This window comes from Tachyglossus aculeatus, chromosome 19 (genome assembly GCF_015852505.1).
Source record: "Tachyglossus aculeatus isolate mTacAcu1 chromosome 19, mTacAcu1.pri, whole genome shotgun sequence".
In the NCBI taxonomy this organism is placed as follows: Eukaryota; Metazoa; Chordata; class Mammalia; order Monotremata; family Tachyglossidae; genus Tachyglossus; species Tachyglossus aculeatus.
Window position 1 is genome coordinate 11,033,192 of NC_052084.1, and position 22,331 is coordinate 11,055,522.

General features: G+C 38.2%; 1 protein-coding gene across 1 annotated transcript in view; it reads left to right on the top strand.

Annotated features, from left to right (window-relative positions):
* USH2A (usherin) overlaps positions 1-22,331 on the top strand; it is a 443,094-nt gene that overhangs the window by 132,918 nt on the left and 287,845 nt on the right. The window contains exon 22 of the mRNA XM_038760847.1: positions 10-240. Coding sequence (XP_038616775.1) covers positions 10-240 — 231 coding nt within the window. The remainder of the gene's footprint in view (positions 1-9; positions 241-22,331) is intronic.

A 22,331-nucleotide genomic window follows, 5' to 3' on the forward strand; every position in this document is an offset into this window, starting at 1 on the left:
CTTACTCAGCCCCAGCACAACTAGAAGCCCCTCAGGCTGAGGGCATAAACAGCACAACAATGTGGATACATTGGGATACACCAAAGGAATTGAATGGACCATCTCCCATGTATCAGCTGGAAAGAAGAGTGTCATCTTCAGCAGCACCAAATGCTAAAATGATGAAAGGAGTCCGTTTTACAGGAAATGGATACTGCAAATTTCCCAGCTCTACTCTTCCCATCAATACATACTTTACAGGTAAAGAAGTTACAGGTTGAATCTCCTGGATTTCTGCTGCCATAGGTTGCAGGAAGAAATGGGGGTGGGTGTTTGTGGAGGTGTGGCAGGAGTTGGGAGGTTGGGAAGTGAGCTGCTGCCCTCACAAGCAATATTATTTCCCTTGCATGTGGTTTTTTTTTCCATCTTCTTTTTCTTCTTCACTATAACTGATTAGCCTAGTTACCACAGCTTGGAAAATAAGTGGTGATGGGGAGAGGGCTAGAATAAGCTCTCTGAAGGGAAATTGTCTCATGGGAATAGGTACAGCTAACCAGAAACTTGCCTAGGATGAGTTGGGCAGTTGGGTTCAAAGAGCTGTGGTATCCATTGTAATGAACAGACACATCATTTGCTTAGAAATAGAACACCGTTTCAGTTGGTAAGAGATTGCATGTGTTCATGTCAATTCATAAATACATTGATTTCAGCCTAATTTTCTTTGACAGTATCCACTTGTTTGGCAAACAAATATTCTTTAAAATAATTCCAGTAATGGCTCCAACTTCATAAAATCAGATGTAGAATTTATCCAAGACAAGGTATCATTCTCATTTAGTTGAAATCACAGTGAATGGTAACTAGTTTTGGGTCGTTGAACAATTTTTAATGAATCAGAAAGGGTATTGAGGTTTAACATAGATCTAGTTGCACTCTGATAAAATACCAACTAATTATTAATCAATTCATTGGCATTCCACAGTATGTGGTAGAGAAACAGCAAGGCTTAGTGAATAGACCACGGGCGTGGGAGTCAGAAGGACCTGGGTTCTAATTCCAGCTCTGCCACTTGTTTGGTGTGTGACCTTGAGCAAGCCACTTAACTTCTCTGGGCCCTCAGTTTCCTCACCTGTAAAATTAGAATTAAGACTGTGAGCCCCATGTAAGACATGGACTCTTTCCATCCTGATTAGTTTTTTATCTACCCAGTGCTTAGTTCAGTGCCTGGCACATAGTAAGTGCTTAACAAATATAAAAAAAATGCTCGTGATGTTTTGCATCTGATACCTTATTTGGAAATGACTGTGTTCTGGACTTAGAATTATATGCAAAAGTCTGCGGGGGAACTACAGAAACTACCATAGGACTTTGAAAAAGAAGAAATGAGAAAGGGGAAAAACTGAAATCTCGAATCATGGAATAAATTCCTTTCCTAGTCCAGCATTTGGCATATAATGTGTTCATTAAATGAAGCGGCATCAACTTGCATACAGCTGTGCTTATCTGGCGTAAGAGTGTCAATTTGCATTTGCCAGCTAGCCAGCAGACAGATTTTTGATGGGATCACCCACTGTTGCTGCAGCAAAAGATAGAGTGGACCATTCACCGCTAATAAATTTAGTTGTCCTCGCTGTCTTCCTGGCCAGGCTTATACTCTGAGGTGCAAGTGCTAGGGGCAGATGTATCATCTGGGAAGTTTTCCAAATTCATCTTTAAAAAAGTTAGGCCATAAACACTTGCCACACTAAGCAGGATCCTTCTGTCTGTAACAAAGCCTCCAGCTGCACTGAAAATGTGCTTGGGATACACATTAGATGGAGGGCAAGCTAGGTAAAGATTGGTTTGAAACTGAGATTTCCCTAAGCATTTGCAGTTCTCTTGAGAAGGAAGAGTTCTCCGTCATATGGTTCCTTAAAGCGTGGTATATCTTATTTCCATAGCAATAATTCATTTTCTTGACTAGTTCAGCCCAATTTTAAGGCTTTCTTTTACCTGGAACGCCTGTTTTTTTTAAGGCTATTTCCCGCTGCTTTGGAAAGGATGCACAGAGATGGGAGAGCATCTGAAGAAGATGATTAAAAGGAGAGAAACTGTGTCCTGTGAGGAAAGAATAAAAGAACTGGGATTAATCTGGAGAAAAGACCAGGAGTGACTAACTAACTGCCTTCAAGGATAGGGAAGGTCATTTTGAGGAAAGTACCGAGCAGCTGTTTGTTTCTGTGGTGGTCATAATTTGATCTTAAAGAGAGTTGGGTTAGATAAAAGGATGCACTTTTGACAGGAAGAGTGACTGAGCCCTAGAACAGGCTACTGAGGGAGGTTGGACCACTTTCATTCTCAGCTTTGGTTAGCTTAGAGTTTTACCTGGAAGTTAAGGCTATAGCTACAGGTGGAATAGAGATCCTTTTGAGGTATGTGCAACCAGGAATAACTCTATGTAATGGGCCATATATTTGTTGTTCAATGTGCCATTTCCCCCCCCAAGTTAAATCTATTTTTAAAAGTAATTAGGGATCAATAAAAGGTTTAATCAGAGGACATGGGCAGTCAGATCTTCTATAAGATGGTTTTTCATTACACACTTGGAATAGAATACCGTTAAGGAATTGAATGTTCATCCAACAACACGTGTCTGTCTGGGGTCAGAAGAAAGGGTTTTGCATCTGAGTGCAGCAGTCAAAGGCATGAGAGCTGTAGTGTGGATTTTCACAAACACAGCATTCTTGAGCAACACAAGTCCCGTGTTCCAGAAGAACCATTTGAAATGGGAAGGGAAAAGGAGAGTATACGAAGATAAATTTGGGGGTTAGTAATTGGGGGATGGAGGCAAAAGTTAAGAGAAATATAAGTGGTTAACTACACAGGTGTTCTGAAAGAATGAAAAATACTCATCATCCACCCCGTTCCTGATTTTTCTGTAGTTCTTTCTCAGATCGTATCCAGAAAATACTATTGAAATTGTTTTTTGATATATTCTGCTATTTCCATTACTCAGAGCTTGTTTGGCTTGTTTGAGAGAATAATTACTGAAATGGGCATGAGAGGATCTAATTGGCTTTGCTAAATGATGTTTCTTTGTAGCTTTGTAGAAGTTTGAATGAACAGCTGTGCAGTGTATGTGGCAACCCACAGGTACTAAACTTAGATATCAAGTACTATTTTGAACATGCAAGTCTTCTGATTGTAATATATGCCCCTTATTCAGAGGACTACTTAACTGAGGGTAACCCTAAAATTTCTTTATTACATACCAAGCGGAAGTACAGGAGATGTGTGAGTTGCAAGTGTGAGATATCAGTTACTTATAGTTAAACACAGTGAATCTGGAATCTTCCAATAACATGACTAGAATGTGATGACTGAAATAGGAATGTCAAGTTTATTTAATCCTTCTAGGAAACAAGTATCATTATGTTTAATGGGATACAATTAGAATTATTACAGATATTTCACAGCTGAGTAACTAAGCAGAATTACTTTACTGAGGAAGGGTCAGGAAAAGGATATTGAAGATATGACTTTAGTTCTACCCTTTAAAGACAGGTGATGAGGTTTTTGGAAGTCCAGATCTGGGCAGGTCAGGGGACAGGGCTGGAATGGAAGGAAAAGCAGAAACATAGAGACCTACAGATGGACAGAAACAGAGGTGGGAAAAAGGAAATGTAAAGGAGAGGCAGGGAGTAGTAGACTGCTTGTACGCTAGACTGTAAGCTCGCTGTAGGCAGAGAACATGTCTACCAACTCTACCAATGATAATAATAATTTCATTCAATCATATTTATTGAGCACTTACTGTGTGCAGAGCACTGTACTAAGCGCTTGGGAAGTATAGGTTGGCAACATATAGAGACGGTCCCTACCCAGCAACTGGCTCACAGTCTAGAAATAATAATAATAATGTTGGTATTTGTTAAGCGCTTAGTATGTGCCAAGCACTGTTCTAAGCACTGGGGAGGTTGTCAGATTGTCCCACGGGGGGCTCAGTCTTAATCCCCGTTTTACAGATGAGGTAACTGAGGCACAGAGAAGTTAAAAACTTGCCCAAAGTCATACAGCTGATAAGTGGTGGAGCCGGGATTTGAACCCATGACCTCTGACTCCAAAGGCCGTGCTCTTTCCACTATATTTTACTCTCCCATGTGTGTAGTACAATGTTCTGCAATATGTGCTCAATAAATAGGATTGGTTGCTAAACAAACACCCACACCCTTAGACGTCCTCACAAACAGTGGTATAAACAGAATCACTCCCCATGATGATTTTCTCCTGGGGGCAGATGGCCCTGACAACAGTAGTTAAGAAGAGAGGAAAGCTGCTGAGAGACTGTCTCCTCTCCTCACCATTGCTTCTGGCAACAGCTTACTGAGAGCCGCTGCTACTGCTGCTACTACCCCCTGCCTGTGCTGCTATTACTCACTGCCTTTTGTGTGCATAGTTCTGGATAAATTAGAAACCTATCAGAGTAGATTGTGGAAATGACTGTAATTGGGTATGATGTCATGGCAGGCTGGTGAGGGGGGAGGAAGGGAAGCCTAGTGGTGGTTGTCCAGCCGTCATTCATTCATTCATTCAGTTGTATTTATTGAGCGCTTACTGTGTGCAGAGCACTGTACTAAGCGCTTGGGAAGTACAAGTTGGCAACATATAGAGACGGTCCCTACCCAGCAACGGGCTCACAGTCTAGAAGGGGGAGTCAGGACAAGAGCTATCTTTTTTAATGGTTTTGGTTAAGCACTTACTATGTGCCAGGCACTGCACTAAGTGATGGGGATAGTACAAGCTAACCAGGTTGGACACAGTCCATGTACCACATGGGGCTCACTAATCCCGATTTCACAGATGAGGTACCTGAGGCACAGAGAAATGAAGTGACTTGTCCAAGGTCACACAGCAGACAAATGGCAGAGCTGGGATTAGAACCCAGGTCCTTCAGACTCCCAGGCCTGTGCTCTATCCACTATGCCACACTGCATCTCTATTGGGCCTGTCCTTTGTAATGCAGGATGTTTGGGCTGCCACTTATCCATATTTTAAACCAGTTGGGCTTATCTCCTTGGAGTGAGCTTCATTAGCTCCATTTTGGATTAGAGGAAAGAGGTATTGTGCATAGGCAGGGAAAGGAACAATTGGAATTTGAAGCTTGAAATCCTGACTCTTCGGTCCATTCCTAAGTTTTTTAGGTCAACTTTCCTTTTGTGAAAACATTTGGAAGGAGGAATCTATGCAAGAGTTCTTTCCCTCCGCTGTTACTGGGGATTTTAGTTTTTAACCCACGGGAATATTTGAGGTTTTGTCTTATTCCATTTTTTTTTTCTTAGGCTATTTTGTGTCTTAAACGAAAGCACACTGGCAGTTCCAAGGGGAATCCAAAGGTTTTGTCTTCCACAAAACACAAAAGAGCTATTTGAACCCATGACTGTTTCTCATTTTCTTTGCTTCCACCAAAATTTTTGTGCCTGTTTGATCTTGCTACGGTGAGAAGATGCAGTGAACTGGGAGGCCTTTGCATAGAGGAACCGTGCCTTCATTTTCTGCCTGATAACCTCTCTTAGAACCACTCTAGTCTAGTCCTAGTTCTTAAAATGAATTCAGAGTTTCATCTTGAACAAGACCTTTTTCTTTCTTCCTACCTAATCCCAAGAAACCTAAAGATAAGGAGAGGGTAGTTTGAATAAAAGAAACAGGACCGAAACCAGCACAACAAAGTGAGTAAGACTGCTTCATGAACAAAAAAAAAATACCCAAAACACTTGAAACGTTTTCTAACTTATTCAGCTGGGACTTTGCAGTCAGTAAGCCAAGCCGACATTGACCTTGCCAGGATTTCAGAGGAATTATTTTCACTAGGATGAACTGTTTGTGTTGGGAACTAGAAGTCTTTATATCTGCTTCAAGCATCTGTCTTTTCTTTCCCTTTATGATTGTAAAAAGATTTGTTGTCTGTGGAAAAAAACCTCTACTCGACTTCACTGTGAAATCTATTTGCTGCTTAAAATTGAAAGATCTGTTAGGGCTGTTTCACTCTTCAACATAGTACCCATTTTGGAATCTTCTCAAAGACTCTATTTTATAAAGAACTAGACTGTAGCTTCTTGAGGGTAGGAATTATGTCTACCAACTCTTTTTATATTGGGCTCTCCCTAGCACCTGTTACCATGCTGTGCATATATTTAGAGCTCAATAATTACCATGAATCAATTAACTGAACTTGGTTACATTTTACAGTGATAGAATTAAAATTAATTTTCAGCCCTTCATTCAGAATAAAGAACATTGTTAGAATAACTTGGATTATCAAAAGTGATACAAATTAATGAGATTAAAAGCAGTATCTCACTTTAATAATTTGATGAGATCAACCTTCCCATTTTCTACTTGCTGATTATTTAAGATCATTGTCCCAAAGAAAATTAATATTGAACTGTTGTGTAGAAGCATTACAAGCACCACATGGGACAGGAATTGTATATGAACTCATAAACTTACATCTACCCCAGCAATTAGGAAATGCTAAGTGCTTAAAAAATGCAATAATCATTATATAGCTGCTGATTAATTTTTTTTCAGACTATCAGTGGTATTTTTTGAGCACCTAATTTGTTCCGAGCATTGATTGTATTTAACACTTAGGGAAGTGTGCAATATAAGTAAAAAGAATCTGGCAGGTTGGAAGGGGCAGGGAATTTCCAGGCCCAGGGAAGAGATTAAGCAAAGGGTTGGAAGCAGGGGAGTTGAGAATCGCCTTCACACTGTGCTTCACTGTTGGGATGACTGAAGAATGTGAATTTGGGGGCAGCAGATGAGAAGAACAACTTAAGCAGAGGAGACAACTCTGGGAAATATCGAGCAAGAAAACCTGTCAGGATTTTCTGACACTCTGTGAGTGTTAAAATACAGTAAGAAATCAAAGATGACCCCAGTGTATGGGTTTCTGAGATGGAAAGGTTTTCAGTGGTGTTGACAGTGATGAGACAGGAGAAAGGTGGGAAAATAATAAGTAAGACATTAACTCCAAATCACACAAAGTGATGCTGTTGCAAAATAATATATATAACAAAAGGCAATGTCCTGAGTTGTATTAGTAGGGTGCTCTCATAAAATATTAAGTGATTGTTCTGTTCCACCTGGCTCACATTAATCCTTACTAGGATTCAATCTGGGACGCCAGACTTTTATAAAGATAGAAAATTGGGCCTAGATTTCAGAGAGAACAACAAAAATGATAAAGATTTGGAAAATGAGAACTCTAAGGAAAAGCCAAGAGAACTGAGACTATTCAATCTTGAAGAAGACTGCAGGGAGGTGTGATAACTGTGTATAAATACATAAAAAGATGTCATATAGAGAATAGGGACCAATTATTCTCATTAGTCAACAAAAATAGAAGAACAAGTAATGTGTTTGAGACAGTGGGGGAAATGCAGGTTAAATATTAGATGAATTTGGGTTAAAATTAAATAGAAAACTTCATAACTTGAATAACAAAGTTCTGTCTATTATTCCAGTACACACTTGTGTCCAAGAGTATTTAGGAAAAATAAAAAATATCCCAATTACGTTTAAAAAAATTAGCTCTGTTCCAATCCTAATGAAATCATACTATACTATATGAGACACCAACCCTCCCCTTTCCCATAGAGCATGTTGGTTTCAGTATGTGATTAAGTGGTCTTTATCTGTAAATATCTCCTTAATTTTATTATTATTAGCAGTAGTATTGGTATTAAGCATGTACTGTGCCAAACAGTGTTCTAAGCACTGAGGTAGATAAAATGCAATCAGCTTGAATCTAGTCTTGTACAGTCTAAACAGATAAAAGAATGAGTATTTTATCCTCACTTCATAGATGAAGCAAGACTGAAGTCAAGTGACTTGTCCAGTGTCACACAGCAGGAAATTAGGAGAGGCACAATTAGAACTTAGGTCCTCTGACTTCCCCTAGGTCCATGCTAGTTGGAAGGATATGATCCAGCATCAATCAATTAATCAATGGTGTGGACTAAGAACTTACTCTATGCCGAGCACTGTATTAAGCTTTTGGGAGCATACAGTACAACAGACTTAGCAGATATGTTCCCTGCCCATAACAAGCTTACAGTCTAGAGGAGGAGACAGACATTCATATGGATAAATAAGTAGTTTGTAATATATAATTTAAAGATAAGTACATAAATGCTGTGGGGGCTGGGTGATTATAAAATATCCAAAGTTCACAGATCCAAGCACATAGATGATGTAGAAGAAAGAGCGAGCCGGGGAAAAGGGGGCCTAACTGGGGAAGGTGGTAAGTGATGGTCAGATGTATATGGATTTGGAGGGAATTCTAGGAAAGGAGTCGGCAGCAAGATAGATGAGATTGGGGCACAAAGAGTAAACGGGCACTTGAGGAGTGGAGTGTGTGGGCTGGACTGTAGTAGATTAGTCAGGTGAGGTAGGAGGGTGCAAACTGATTGGCTTAAAAGCCAATGGTAAAGAGTTTGGTATGGAGGTGGATGCGCAGCCATCTGGGAAGAAGAAATATTATCTCAGGGGATGCTTATTGGAGCAAAGAAGGACTGTGAAGGCCTGGGGTTCATTAACTACCAGAGAGACATTTTATAAAACTGTAATGATGGAGGGGAATAATCAACTTGCAGGGACATCTACACCACCATCGCCATCCAGGGAATACTTTTTAATTAATATTGTTCTATAGAACATAAAGGTAACCCACACAGTGCCCTCTCCTCATGACTCTTTCCCCCAATGTATTCACCTTAAAGTAGCATTTTGAAAATGCATTTATTTGAGTGGAATTTATGTAGAATCCTGAAAGTGTTACATTAGAGATATCATTGGAGGTTCCACGGTTAGGTGATTGGTGTTTGTCCTATAGAAGATAGGTGGTCTTCACTTGGAAGAGCCGTCCAAAATTCCGGTGAGCAAATGGAGACCATATAATTCTTCAAACGTGTAATTGCACAAAATCGCTCTGCTTTATGTTTTACAAGAATATGAAATCTAGATATAAATTCACATATAACTCAAAATCCAGATAAAATACTGAACATTGACTAATATCTGCAATCTGGCGGAAGGGCTCTGAATTCACTGTAGTGAATCATTTTAAAGGTGAGTTTCAGGACACTGTTAAACAGTCACTATTTATTGATAATATCTACTTCCCTCTTGGAAAAGCACTGGGCACTATGTAGTGTTATGGCTAAACATTTAACTGTGAGTTGGGCAAGTCGTAACATACACAGATACAGTTGATAGGGTATATTGGAAAGGAATTGCCTTTCTAACTGGTTAGTCTTTGCAGTAAAGTTAAAGAAACTGTCACCTTGATTCAGCTGTGGCTCAAGAGTCCATTATGGCTTAAAGATTTCTAATAGCATAGAGATATGAAGTAAAATGTAAAATTATTTTAATAGGGGCTTGACCTAGTGAAAAGACCTGAGTTCTAATTCTGGCTCTGCCACTTCTGCTGTGTGACTTTGGGGAGTCACTTAACTTCTCTGTGCCTTAGTTACCTCATCAGTAAAATGGGAATTGAGACTGTGAGCCCCATGTGAGACTTAAGTAGTGTCTAACCTGATTAGCTTGTGTCTACCCAGTGCTTAGTATGGTGCCAGGCCCATAGTAAGCTAGATTGTATCTCCCCTTCTAGACCGTAAACTCCTTGTGGACAGGAAGCGTGTCTTCCAATTCTTTTATATTGTCGTCTTCCAAGTGCTTAGTACCATGCTCAGCACACAGTAAATGTTCAAGAAATAAGACTGGTTCATTGTTGTTGGGTAGGGACCGTCTCTATATGTTTCCAACTTGTCTTTCCCAAGCGCTTAGTACAGTGCTCTGCAAACAGTAAGTGCTCAATAAATACAATTGAATGAATGAATGAATTAAAATAATGTGAGCCACTTTAAACCTTGCGGGGATAGTTCAGGCAAGTAGCTCTTTTGAGAAGAAAGAAAATTGCATTAGGGATTCCCATACCTGCAGCATTACTTAAATTCCCTGCTGATTTATAATTGAGGTGAAAGAGGGAGGAAGAAACAGAGAGGCCGTGATGAATAACTGAGTGGGTAGAGTGCCAAAGGGCAACAGGAAGAGTGAAAGGAGCAATTGAGTAAGATATTCCAGGAAGTAAAACAGCATTGGGACCAAATATGTCGGGAAATACAGAGTTAGCAAATAGTATAAATGTCTATTTCAGTTATGAATAATTACGTAATTGCATTTCATGCCTTTTACCCAACTTACATTTGAAGTTTAAAGATTTCAGCCTACTACTAAAGAAGAGAATTCAACTTTTCCTGGGAAGAGAACAGGTTACATACTATCCACTTGCAAGGTGTGGTAAAATGAAGTAGAATAAAATTTAAAGTCCATCAAGTGATCAGGAATGTCAGTAAAAATGTCAATAAAAAGTTAGGATGATCCAAAAGAGAGGATCTGGAACACTGGAAAAGATGAGGAAAGATAAAAGGTAGGAAAAAAAAATGTTGTGGAAAGATTTTCTTCTCCCTGAGGCCACAATGAAGCATATGATAAAATGAATTGAAGCATATAACACATGAAAATTCACTATGGTGGCAGCAACAATCATGTAAACTGTAGACCAGCAATTGTTCTTTAACTTTCGACAATGGTTTTCTTTTGAAGTTCATAACCAATATAATTAAGCCAGGGGTTCCTAACTATATTCACTATATATGTGTGTATGTATAGTAATTCACCAAGTACAAGAGGGAGCATTCGGAGTTTATCTTTGTGTGTGTGTGTGTGTGTGTGTGTGTGTGTGTGTATCTTGAGAGAGTGGGGAGGGTGTGGGAGGAAGAATTATATTTAGAGGGAGCAAGAGAGAATGATTTTTCCTCTTAATATATAGCTATGTCTATATATGTCATAAAATCTTTAAGGTTATTTCTAAAGAAAACTCTGGTGGTGACATGTAACCATTTTAGCTTTTTTATATTTGACATTATTTAAATCAGTGAATTTGCCCATATTTAAAAATCCCTAAGATTGCCGTATCTGAATAGACTGCTTATTTAGCAAGTGTTGATGGTTGTTATTAGACCAAAGATATTATTAAATTAATAAAGATAAACTGGCACATTGCCATGTGGGGCTATAAAGAATGCCCCATTATGTTTCCCTTGTAAGAAGTGGAAATGAAATGAAAAGATATGAAATTCCATCGCACCTCCAAATGATAGCCATTTTCCCATTTATGGTTGTATTATTTTACTAGAGAGGGGTGTAGCAATAATTGGTTAAACAACTTTAAGAAGCTCATCCAAGATTGAACTACACCATTTGTTTCTGTTTGTCACTAAGATCCATAAAATCCAAGACCATTTATATCAGCAGCATCAGAACTCCCCCAAGTAGGTTAGGCCTCATGTGGGAGGGTGTTAATCGCTGTGGTTGAGTCACACAATAACACATTCCACCCAGTACACCTTTATCCATCAAAAAATAATGACAACCTTCTTTTTCTGCCTGTTTCTAGGACTTGTAACAAGTTTATATATCCTAGAGAAAAATGCTGAAGATGCCAAATACCTCTGGCACTTTCCCCAAAATTGGGTTTATGACCTTTGCACTATCCAAATCAAATTGACCTGATATCTGATCAACATTGATTGGCAGAACGTATGCTTTTATTTCAGTAGTTGTGGTAATAGTGGCACTTTGAATCTATAGTCATTACTCTGCATTTCTAGGGAAGGAAGCTGAAATTTCATCAGCCTACATTAGATTTAGAGGTTGCGTATCATCCTTATGTGACTAAGTGACCTGGAGGGAATACCATAAATTTTAAAGCAATAGGGAAGAAACATACTTGAACCTAATTCTGTCCCTAAAGTTTTATTAGATTAAATGTAATTGTTCTATTAACACTTTATTTACATATTTTGCCAACAGCATAATGTGGTGAATTGACTTAATCAAGGAACTCTTCAAAGATTGATATTACAAAAGCACTAATAATTAGTAATCAAAGTTTTTATATATTGCTCCCCTAAATCTACCCTGGGAAAAAGAAGATAATTAACAGGCCAAAATTTAAGTTCCCAAGAGGTTTCTTCCATCTATAGAGCTAATGCTTCTCTATTTTAAGCCTTTTCCAAATCACTTCTTTGCTAGGTTTGTATTGCACTTCCTCCACTTCTCAGTGTTTTATAATGTAGCAAGTGTAATAATTCTTGATTACCATGTGGTTGTTAAGCCTTTTAAGTTTTTTTTTTCTTGAAAACTGCCAAAATTTAGTCCTGAATAGTTCTGATGACTTATTATTCAATCCTCAAGATCACTTTTAGAGTTTAAATACTGAATAATAATGATCAAAAATCATATATTGGAAATGTGTTTGCTGTTAGCAGTTACTACAGTTGATAGCATACCTTTATGGCAGCCTTTTGATAAATCAGTGAAATATTTATGTTCATAAATATGAATGCACACATGTCCAAGTGTTTAATAGTAGTAGTACTAGTATTTCTTAAGTACATACTGTGTGCAACGCACTGGAAAAGAATACACAGCTGGGAATTAAACACAATCTCTGTCCTTCTGGGGGCTCACAATCTAAAATTGATTATCTAATATTTAATATACGTAATTACATACCTAAGCATGTATGTACATGCTTATGTCTCCATATATATACAAAGATGATACAAATGAAAGCTGTTTGCACATTTTCCGTTTACAAATTTATCGCTACCTCATTCATACATTCTGTTGCTTCCCATCTCTATACAATCAATGTCTAATATCCATCTACTAGTTTCAGTCTTGATTGAGTTGGTTGAACAGTCTTGCAAAAGTTATACAACTGTTAACATAGTTGATATAACATACTACAGTTATTTTTCTAGACTACTATTGTACTTTGCTGGTTTTCGGTCCTTCTGTCTTGGATTCAATCATCATCACTAGTTGCCTTGGGAGAACCATCTTGTAGGAGGCTGAACATTCACTAAACTATATAGTTTGAGATTTCCTTCTTTTATGAAAATGCCCAAGTCTCCTTCTGGTTGGAAAGAGCTCAGATCTGGGAGTTAGGGGACCTGAGTTCTAACTGTACCTCCAACACTTGCCTGCTTTGTGACCTTGGGCAAGTAACTTAATTTGTCTGCGCCTACTTCCTCACCTGTAAAAATGGGATTAAATACCTGTTCTCCTCCCCGCTTATGCTGTGAGCCCTGTATGGGGCAGGGACTGTATCCAATCTGATTATTTTATATCTGCCCCAACACTCAAAACAGTGCTTGACACATAGTAAGTGCTAAACAAATGTAATAATAATAATGATAGCAAGCAATCAACAAATACCACAGTTGTTGTTGTTACTCCATTTCATGTCACCGCAGTACACATGGGGTGTACTGTTGACACCTAGTCTCCTCCTGTCCAACCAAAGACAAGTGTAATGTAAGGATTCCTTCAGTACCAGTGGAGAGACTATATTTCAGGACCTCGTTCTTATGACTCTTCCTTGGTATTTCTTGAGAATTACCCTAAGAGCTTTGGTGGAACTGTTGTGTTTTTAGGTCTGTATCCCCAATTACTTTGATGCCCTACCCCCTGCCACACAACACTTATGTAAAAATCCTTCTTTTCTGCCAGTTGCTTTACCTGTAGTTAATTGTAATGTCTGTCACTCCACTAAATTGTAAGCTGTTTTTGGGAAGGGATTGTATTTACCAACTTGGTTGCATTGTGCTCTCCCAAGTGTTTAGTACAGTACTCTGAACACAGTATGTACTCAATAAATGCCATTGATTGATTTGGTGCCATGGGGACAGGGGAGTTTAATTTCTTTTTTTTTTTAAGGAATGAGGGACACATTCTCTGCTGAGCTGGTAATGTACAACAGTAGTGAAACCTCATTTCTAAACAGTGGTATGTGGGTCCACGTAACCTATGCCAACAGATACTCTGACAATTGCATTCACTATTTTTTCTGTTGCAGAAAGGCGGCTGGGGCATACTTGAGTACCCGGCCCATCCTACATATCTGCTCTTCGTTTTTCTCTTAATGAAGTAACCATTAGACGTGTACTCCTTTCTCCTTTGGTAAAATATTTCACTAAGAATTTGAACAAATTTGTTAACATGCAAATCTTTAAGTCTTACAAACTTAGAGAATAATTATGGGATTAACAGTAGTTATTAGCAGAGAGTGGGTGGCCTGCCCACTTGAATTCGTAAGTATTTTAAGCAGTAAAAGGGCCATTATATTCACTTTGGAAGACAGAATACAATGTATAGCTCCTATGTCCCGGTAACCAGTATGAGATAGCCAATCATCTGATTCATTACAATACAAATATTGTAATCAATCATCGTCTCCTGGTGTTCCATGAGTCTCTGAAAGGGAAAAGAAAAAGGATTTGAGCTATCTGTGATTTATTAAAGGAAAATGATTTCCTGATAATCATTATTCAGAATTAGGGCTGTGCACTGTTATCATTCATATTTTAAAAAATAAAATGAATAAGATAAAATAACCCAAACTCATGAAAAGTAGAGCTTGTAAATCTATATATGCCCTAAAGGACGGGGGAAAATGAGGGTGTATTACTTTATTCTGAATTTGACTATGAGCAGACATCTCAGGTGATTACTTTGCTATTTATTTCCTGTGAAGCTCAAAAGGCTGCTATCAGAGACCAAGCAGCCCAAAGATCCTAAACAGGTCAGGTCCCTGTCCCTCCAATTTTGTGACAGAGTCAAGACCTGTAAATGTGAGTGCAAAGTTAGTGTGGAATGGCTTCATGCAGCCTGCTAAAATCCACCCTTTCTTCTCCATCGAAACTGCTACCATGTTATACCAAGCATTTTGTACATAGCACTCAATTAATATGATTGATTGATTACTGCAAAAACAATTCTAGTCCATGCCTCTCCTCTTCTTTAAACAGGATGATCTCAATCAATCAATGGGATTTATTGAGTACTAAGCATTTGGGAGAGTACAATATAACAGAGTTGGTAGACCCTGCCCACAACAAGCTTACAGTCTAGTGGGAGTTTACTGTCCTGACTGAAGTGATAATGTCATTTGGAGGTGTCCTTGGTGGCCAAGCAGTTCCTTAGATTCATACCATTGAGGTTAGAGACTAGAAAACATGTTTTTTTGCATGGGAGAGACTATTTTTTCAATCAGATTTCACTTGCAGTAACATAATCTTTGGGCATGAAGGACAGATATGTAGATATAAATCTATATTTATATACTACCTACTTCTCCTGTTCATGCAGGACTATTGCATTCTTGCAGAACCCTGTGTTAAGAAAAGCGCTGATTGCAGCATTAACCCCAGATCCAGTGCTGTGCCTAGGCAGCAACTGTTTAGCCAATAAATATTCCATAATTCTGCCTTTTTGTTCTAACCCAAACTCATAATGAAAGCATACATTTTGGTGACTTTGAATGCATAGATTATAGGATATATAGATTGTATACACACACACACACACAAACCATTTAACTCTGACTCAACCATTTTGCCTTTAAATACAGACCATAGTCCTTTTATGATCATCCTTCTGGTATGCTGCTGGTCTAGTAAGAGCTCTAAGAAAAGAAATGAAAATGCTTTAACTATAAAAGCAGAAATTAATAAATTAAGACTGTAATTAACAGTTGTGCAGTAACAGCATTCAATTTGATCCTCCTTGCTTCTCTCTCTTGGCTCTTTGTCCTCACTGACTCTTAGCTCAGACTTGTTTGTCTAGTTCTTACTTGTCATCTGGAGTATTTTCCAGAATTTTCTTTATTAGAGTGTGGCATACTGCACAGATGGAAATGATCAAGATCTCTGTAAAAATGCCAGGAATAGCATGAATTTACTGACGATACAAATCAGGTGAAGAGGAGCAAATGTTGTCAAGGATGGGCACAGAAAACTACACAAACACAAATATGGGACCTTCTCAAAGGATGTACTGACACTTTAAAATATGGCTTTAATAGGGTGAGGGGGTCAACTTCCGTTTAATAATAATAATAATGATGATGGCATTTATTAAGTGCTTACTATGTGCAAAGCACTGTTCTAAGCACTGAGGAGGTTACAAGGAGATCAGGTTGTCCCACGTGGGGCTCACAGTCTTAATCCCCATTTTACAGATGAACGAACTGAGGCAAAGAGAAGTTAAGTGATTTTCCCAACGTCACACAGCTGACAATTGGCAGAACCGGGATTTGAACACATGACCCCTGACTCCCAAGCCCATGCTCTTTCCACTGAGCCAAGCTGCTTCTCTAGTTTCAAACTCATTTTTCATTTTATTTCAGGAAGTTATTTTATGTGTTTTTTAAGCACTTACTATGTGCCAGGCACCATACTAAGCACTGGGATAGACACAAGATAATCAGGTCGGACATAGTTTGTGTCCCACATGGGTTCATAGTCTTAATCCCCATTTTACAGATGAGAGAACTGAGGCACAGAGAAGTCCAGTGTTTTGCCTAAGGTCACACAGCAGATGGTGTATCCAGGATTAGAACCAAGGTTCTCTGACTCCAAGGCCCGTGATCTTTCCACTAGGACATGCTGCTTCTCATTCTATATTGATTCATGAGAAGGCTGTATCTGCAGGTTTCTGGAGCGTATCAATCAATCAGTGGTATTTAGTCAGCTGTGTGACTTTGGGCAAGTCACTTAACTTCTCTGGGCCTCCGTGACCTCATCTGTAAAATGGGGATGAAGACTGTGAGCCCCACGTGGGACAACCTGATCACCTTGTAAACTCCCCAGCGCTTAGAACAGTGCTTTGCAAATAGTAAGTACTTAATAAATGCCATTATTATTATTATTATTTATTTATTGAGAGCTTACTGTGTGCAGAGTCTGTACTAAGCACTTGGGAAAATACAGTGCTATAGACTTGGAAGATAAGTTCCCTCCCACTGGAAGCTTTGCCCATACAGATTTAGAAGAGGAAAAAAAAAATGTTTAGCTAGTTTTGTTGCAAAAGGGTAAGTTTGCCTTATAGATTTATTCTTGCCAATTTTTCTATCGTTAAAAAGTAGTCAGGGAACTGAGAATCTGCCAGGTAGAAATGTTTACAAAACGACTTAGTCTTTTAAAAGACAAATCCAAGCATTTTCAGTTCCTGAGTTTTGGAAAAAAAAATAACCTTGAAAATTAGATTTTGTTACTTGGTTATGTGTACCACATTTCAGTGTTATCTTTCTAGGGTAAGCTCCTCATGGTCAGGGAATATATCCCTTTTTTTTCGTTGTACCTCTCTAGGCACTTAATACAGTGCAATACAACCAGTGACTTTTCAGTTAATATTACTGCTGCAGCTACTACTACTACTTAGTGGAAGCTGGAAACATAAATTTGCATTGAAGGTTTTCATACAAGAAGTTCTTACATTGCTATTAGGAAGACAAGAAAGAGAATAGAAACACTGGTGTTATTTGGCATAGAATATGTTTTCTAAAAATTATCTTGAGACCAAAAATTTGCTCGGCCAGGTGAAATATTCAAGATCACTCAATGTACAGTGTTAGATAATGCCTGTAATTGAAGAAAATAGACTGACCAAATATTTGATGTGAGAAATGAGGGACCTTATGTTTGCCATGAATTTGTATCACGTAGGGGTGTGTGCATTCATAGAGAATAGGCTGTCCGATGTCCTATTCTAATCCCGGCTCCTCCACTTGTTTGCTGTGTGACTTCAGGGGGAAGCCACTTAATTTCTCTATGCCTCAGTTACCTCATCTGTAAAATGGGGATTAAGACTGTGAGGCCCTTGTGGGACAGGAACTGTGTCCATCCCAATTTGCTTGTATCCACACCAGCACTTACTTCAGTGCCTGGCACATAGTAAGTGCTTATCAAACTTTATTATTATTAATAATAATTATTATTATTATGCTTGCCCTTTGGTTTCCCAGAGCATTTTACTCATCATAACTTTCACTGTTGTAACACAGACTCCTTGATCCCCTGACCTGATGTCACTGTTTCAAAAGTAGGGCAACCCATTGCCTTACTCCTGCGGGGGAGATTGTTCAGTCTACCGAAGGTCTGACCTGGTAGTTGACTAACTGGTGCATTGTGCAAGTATGTGCTTTGATGGGCCTTCATGAAGTTTACTTTTCCCTCTTGAATGGGTTGAGTCCCATTTCAGTTCAACACTTGGTGCTGTTTAAGTATCCTGATGTTATTCATTCTTCTCACACATCCTGCCCAGCGAAGCTGTACTGCAATGAGCATTGCCTTGCTGCTCACAAATCTACTGTGTTTTAGATCCTCACTGTTGGAAGAGTGGCCCTTCTCCTAGGTTTATTGAGAATGGCATAATTTTCAGCGGGGCTGTCCTCATCCAGTCCAGGTATGATGCTGGATGCTCTTAAGTCCTTTTTGAAGATTTCTTATAGTTAACCTCTCCTTCTCTGTGATTCCAACACAGCACCAGAATTATCAAGCAATTGTTGGACCCAGATACCCACCCTTGGATCACACAATTCAGTACACTTTCAGAAAATGTCACATGTGGTCTCACATTACCTGCTCAGTGTAACATGTGGTGCCACATGTGTTTCTTTGCCCTGGTCATCTGTGGTCACCCAAGTTACTGATCCCATTTGATGTTGAGGATGGATCCAAATGACTTTAATGGACCTCCTCAGAAGGCTGAAATTGAGGAAGGTAAAACACTTTTGCTTTAGAGACCTTCCATTTGGTGTGAATGTAGTATAGACGAGCATAGAGAAATGTTCTCACTGTTCAGCTACCCATAGAACTCTTCAATTTGTCCTGGAACAAGGATAAGGCTGTCTGTGGGATTGCTTGACCTGTCAATGAACTTTTGAGAAACTACTGTTGAGAAGCCAGACATTTTTATACAGGCCCTCCAATTGACTGTGTAGTGGGGAAAATGTATACAGAAAACTTAGTCTGGCAAGTGTGTTTTAAAGTTTCCAAAATCATTGGAATCTTCCCCTCTATGGCTATCGACAAAAATGACAGATAATTGGTTGTATATGACAATTCATATGGTTCATTGAGTTTTGGAATTTATATCCTCTTTAAAATGATGAAGCTGTAATTCAAAATTATTGGTAGATATAATTATCTCAAGATGAGACAAAAAACTCTTCCGTACAGTTATATCTAAATTAAATATATTTTCTTGGTGTGCTTCCTTTGCAAAGCATTAGTGCGAACGGAAGTGCCAAAGTTATAGAAAGAAATGGATTTCTTTGCAAATGTGGCCTCCTTGTTTGGATCATTAGTATTTGGTAAATTTATTTTTGTGCTTTGAAACTTTAAATTAGCCTGTCTGTCATCTCTGTCTTGAAATTCTGCCAGGACTTGCATTTGTTGCTGAGTTTCTAATGTAACTACTGGGTCTTTTGGCTTGTATTTTTGCTGCTAATGTTTTATATATTATATGTGGAGTTTTTATTCATTGTACATTTCCACTTTGGTCTGTTGTATATATCTAGCCATTCATTAGCTTTTTAAAGTTATTCTCCTGTTCAGTTTGCCCAATGTTTAATCGATAGCTCCTTTGCTTGATGCTAGATTTCTACTTTATTGTGCTTCTGTCTGCCTTGATGCCATATGATGAGGTTTTGCTGCTTTGGCTAATGTGCTGTTGTCTAAATTTGCAGTGTTTCAGCTCATTACACTGACTTTAATTTTGATGTATTTGTATTTTATCCAGTTCAAGTCATGTTTCTTTCTTCTCTCAGTTTAATTACTTTCTGCCTGTGTAATCTTGCGCTTGTACTCTTGCTGCTAAAGAGACAAAAGGTTCATATTTAAATTGCCACCCAGAACATCTGAGGCTCAGTCAAAAGATACTCAGGGCATCTTTGTCTTATTTTTTGCTTGTAAGAAATCTTGAATACTGAAGAGGCTTTCTTTATGGGCAGCATCTCCTCTGAACTTAATCTTGCCTGGTTTGTAGCAGTGAAGTTGTTAGTGCCAGAGACAAGTTTAGGGTTTCAAAAAGTTTTTTTTTTTAATGATCTGATTCTAATCTAGAGTAGATTAGATATTTAAGTATAAAAAATGGGATTTTAAAAATTAGCATAATGGCTCTAGATCTCCCTTTGAGTGCAGGTGTAGCATGTTCAAGTGCAACATGTAAGCTGCACTTGGTTAAGTATTCAGTTGTTTGATACCTTGGGATGTGGACAGAGGTACCTTGAAAACCCTTTGAAATAGGTGAAATTTTTGGTGGAACTGCAAGTCATAATATGGTCCTTATCACTGTTAAAATGAATTGGGATCATTTGGAATTTAAGGACTTTGTGGTACAGTGTCCTGGATGTTGTAGATGTGGTAAATAGAAGAGAGCTTCGTCAACTCTGTCCTCATTGGTCTGTGTTCTAACTGGCTGTTCCCTGAGTGGGCCTTTTTTGGAACCAGTGTCTTGTTGAAGCAATAGAAAATGACAAAATTCCTTCAAATATTGCTTAATTTCCTTGCTTTATTTTCTTCAGAGTGTACTGTAAATACTTTAGCTTCAGCTAAGCGGACCTTATTAAAGAAAACTGATTACTGTATTCCTATGGTTGCCCGCTTCTTCAAATGGATTGATCAATCTGTGATTGTTTTTACACTTGACATTTGTATAAAGATGAAGGCGTAAATACTGAAATGCACTTTAGACCAAATTTATAAACATGCTCTCTTACTAGATGAAACCACCACATAATATTGGTTAGTGTCTACAATTTTCTTCTTCTTCAAATACTCTAATTGATTGTTCATTGGGCTCAGTCAGCCAAAAGTGGAGAGAAACTTTGTACAGACATCATTAGTTTTTCTCCATTTAGAGATTAATCATGAAGAGCTCTGGCTCTTTAATTCTGTAATTTGTATATTTAATGGGCTGCTGCAGAATCTATGACAGTAATTAGCATAGCCTGAAAACTCATTAATACGCAACAACATGATTAATGCAGCATTAATGCAAACATGACTGAAGTTATTTGGGTTATGTAGTAAGAAGATTAAAGCTAAAATGTCCTGTTTGTTTTACCAGTAGTGAGTATAATAGGGTGGCAAAAAAATAAAAATAGGTATCAAATTAGTCATTTTAGAAGAGAAAACAAAATAACAAATGTAAATTAAGGTGGTCCTTTTTCTCTATCCCCAAATTTTACTGTAAAAATGCTGTCTGTCCTATTCATTCATTTATTCTTTCCCTTCTCAATTCATATTTTATCACTATACATAAACTTAAACAGCCTATAAGTTTGACCTATCTAGCCCTTTGACTAGCTTTTAAATAATCGTGGCTATATGTAGAAAGTATTTAAAAATTATGTCAGTCTTTAACTTCACCGACATTTCATCATCACTTTTAGTATGAATGAGCAAAGTAACTTTAATATTTAAAAAGTTACCACTCAGTGACAATTGTGTGTTCTTAATTCCAATTTTTTTTTTCATTTCTTAGTTCAATTTAAAATGAGGTCCACCTATTTGAACAAATGTTATTTGTTTAGTTTGAAAGTTTTAAGAAATGTATGGAAAGTATCTAATGAAAAGCCCCTGAGTAGTTTTCCCTTTTATTATTCAGATGGTTTGACAGCTTTAATTTTTTCAGATATGGTCAATAGTCTTAATAGATAAAATAATGGATTTGCAAATCTGAGGATGTAAACTTTGCTACAATAATGTGATTTTTTAAAAAAAGATTTTGTAACATTTTTCTCTTAATTCAAACTGGTTTCAAAGTTTTGCAATATTTGTTACCCAGAAGAAATATTAGTTACCCAGATTAGAAAGATAACACTTTTCTCTTTCTTCCCTGTTCCTATTCATATCCAACCTCCTTTTTTCTTTCGTGTTTTTTTCTCTCATCTTTATTCTCACATGGTTTCAATTTCCATTTCTTCATTATGAATATCAAATCTACACCTCCAGCCCTTACCTTGCACCTGCTCTGAAATGTTTAACTTCCTCCTGGCTTGGGACATTTCCATCTGATTGACTCACTGAAAATTTAAACTCCAAATGAACTCCTCATTATCCCATAAACTACGTTGTTCATGATTTTCCCAATGGAAGTGGACTTCATCCTCCCTGTCCTACAAGAACCGAACACTGAAATGTAGTTTGGTGAAACTAAGGGGAGAAGACATTCCAGGGGAGAGGAAAAGTGTTAGTCTGGTGTATCTACTGAGGTACTCTTCCAACAGCCCACCTGCTGTAGCTCATTGTTTCAGTCTGCTTCTCGGATCATTCAAAACTCTGTTCCTTCTTCTTCCCTGTTCGTGTACGTTCCCTTTCAATTTACTGTGAACAGCTGCTTTGGTATCAGGCTGTTATCCATTGTTTTATCATGCCATGCCCAGTGAAGCTATG